At 52.9% G+C, this 1,701-nt stretch overlaps 1 protein-coding gene across 1 annotated transcript; it reads right to left on the bottom strand.

Moving 5' to 3' along the window:
• Positions 1-1,701, bottom strand: NEMAJ01_2358 (uncharacterized protein; the record flags this gene model as incomplete). Its single annotated transcript, XM_047916195.1, has 1 exon — positions 1-1,701. One exon carries the CDS (start codon positions 1,699-1,701, stop codon positions 1-3), a length of 1,701 nt encoding a protein of 566 aa, XP_047772152.1.

Here is a 1,701-nt window from a genome sequence, read left to right as displayed (position 1 = left end):
CTAGGCCCACCTATTTATGATGGGCTGGAGTATGCCCTGCACGATTTTGAACACCTCCTCTCCGCTGGGCATCTGCTGCAGGGTGCTCTGGTGGGTGTTCAGAGCCTCCAGAATCGCAGAAGCTGTTTGGCTGTTGACAAGAATCATGCAATTGGCTCTATTGCATGCCTGGATCGACCTTGGCACAACCCTGCTGCCCAGAGCAAACATTAGATCGGGCGGAATGCCTTTGTTTTTCAAGCTGGCGAGGAACAAGAGGAGGTCGAAGAGCGCCTTGGCATCCAGCGCCTTCTCCCGGGCTTTCCCATCCACATCCATAATAAGCGCGCGAATTTCGTCTATGTGGCGCGTTGACTTGTCTGCAAGAAAAACGGGAAACATTCTAGAGATGATAGGAAAGTTTTCCAAAGCGTAGAACCTGAAAAGAGGCTCGCGCACCTGCTTTTTGTACTCTCTAAAGTACTTTATGATGGCGTTCCCTGCGGGCGCGCTGTTTGTTCCGGTGTACTTCCATATGTCGAGGATGCTGTATGGGTTTCTATAGAATATAGCAAATGTTTCCTTTGACAGGGCGATTTTTGGAAATAGCCTGCCCAGCATATCCAGGCATACTATATTCCCCAGCGCATCGTATTGCGCTGCATAGTCGTCCAGCGGAAGGCTGCCGAGCAGGTTCGAGAGGAGGCGCACGGCCGTGTGCTCCTGGGCAAGCTCGATACCGTTTGCTGCTGCATGCAGGGTGAAGTGCTCGGCAATGTCTTGTATCTTTTCGTATCTCAAGGCGCTCCCGAGCAAGAAAAGCTGGTTTGGGTGCGCAGAGGCCCCGGGGGAGAGCAGCGAGATTGTGGCCTCCCGTATGTCTTCGGCAAGCTTGTCTCCTTGAGGATCCATGCCCCTGGCCATCCACACGCCCGCGTACTTGGCAAACAGACACTCGGCAAAGGTCTTGGGCTCTGAACAGCTGTCCGTCGCAAAGAAGGCCTCTTTTTTTTCGTCCGTAAGAGAAAGGAAGACCCACGGACACAGGGTGACTGTAAGGTGCCCAGGCTTAAAGGCAAGGCATATGCCCTGCTCGACCACGCTGTCTTTGTCTGTGTACTTTAGAGTGATTTTTCCATAGAGGTCTTTCTGCCCATCGCTTCGGGCGTCGACCATCAAGTCAGAGAATTTGACTTGTAAGCGCCCATTCACGGAGAGCAACGCGAAAAGCTCTTCCACGTACTCCTGTGTTTTTTCAATCACGTCCTCAAAGTCTTCATCAATCTCGAAGTCTTCTAGCATCTGCGCAAGCTTGCGTATTCTCAGCTTCTCCTCTTCCGGTCTGCCTGCTATTTCTGCGACAATGTAGAGCATGTTGAAAATTCCGGAGCGCACCTCGTTTCGGCTGTCCCTTACATACGCGATGTGCTCGCTCTGCAGGTCAGACACGACGCGGTTCCACTCCTGCATTGCCTCTTTGGTGGCGCACTGTTTTGGGGTGACACTTTCCAATCGGAAGAAATTGCGCAGATCCTCTGTTTTCTCATTCTCATCTGTCTTACTGAGCATGGTGTCTGCGTCGTACTCATTCTGGGCTGGGTCGTGTGCAAGGCAGCAGAAGAGCGCAAACAGGCCGGTCTCCACGCAGTTGCTGAAGGTTTCCTTCAGAAACTCGGTTTGGCCTCTCTTGCAGGCGCGCACGCTTGTGTACGCCGGCAGCAT

The sequence above is a fragment of the Nematocida major genome (assembly GCF_021653875.1).
Source record: "Nematocida major strain JUm2507 chromosome Unknown 937, whole genome shotgun sequence".
NCBI classification, from domain to species: Eukaryota; Fungi; Microsporidia; genus Nematocida; species Nematocida major.
Note: the sequence above shows the minus strand (reverse complement) of the source record. Positions and strands in the feature narration are given on the sequence as shown.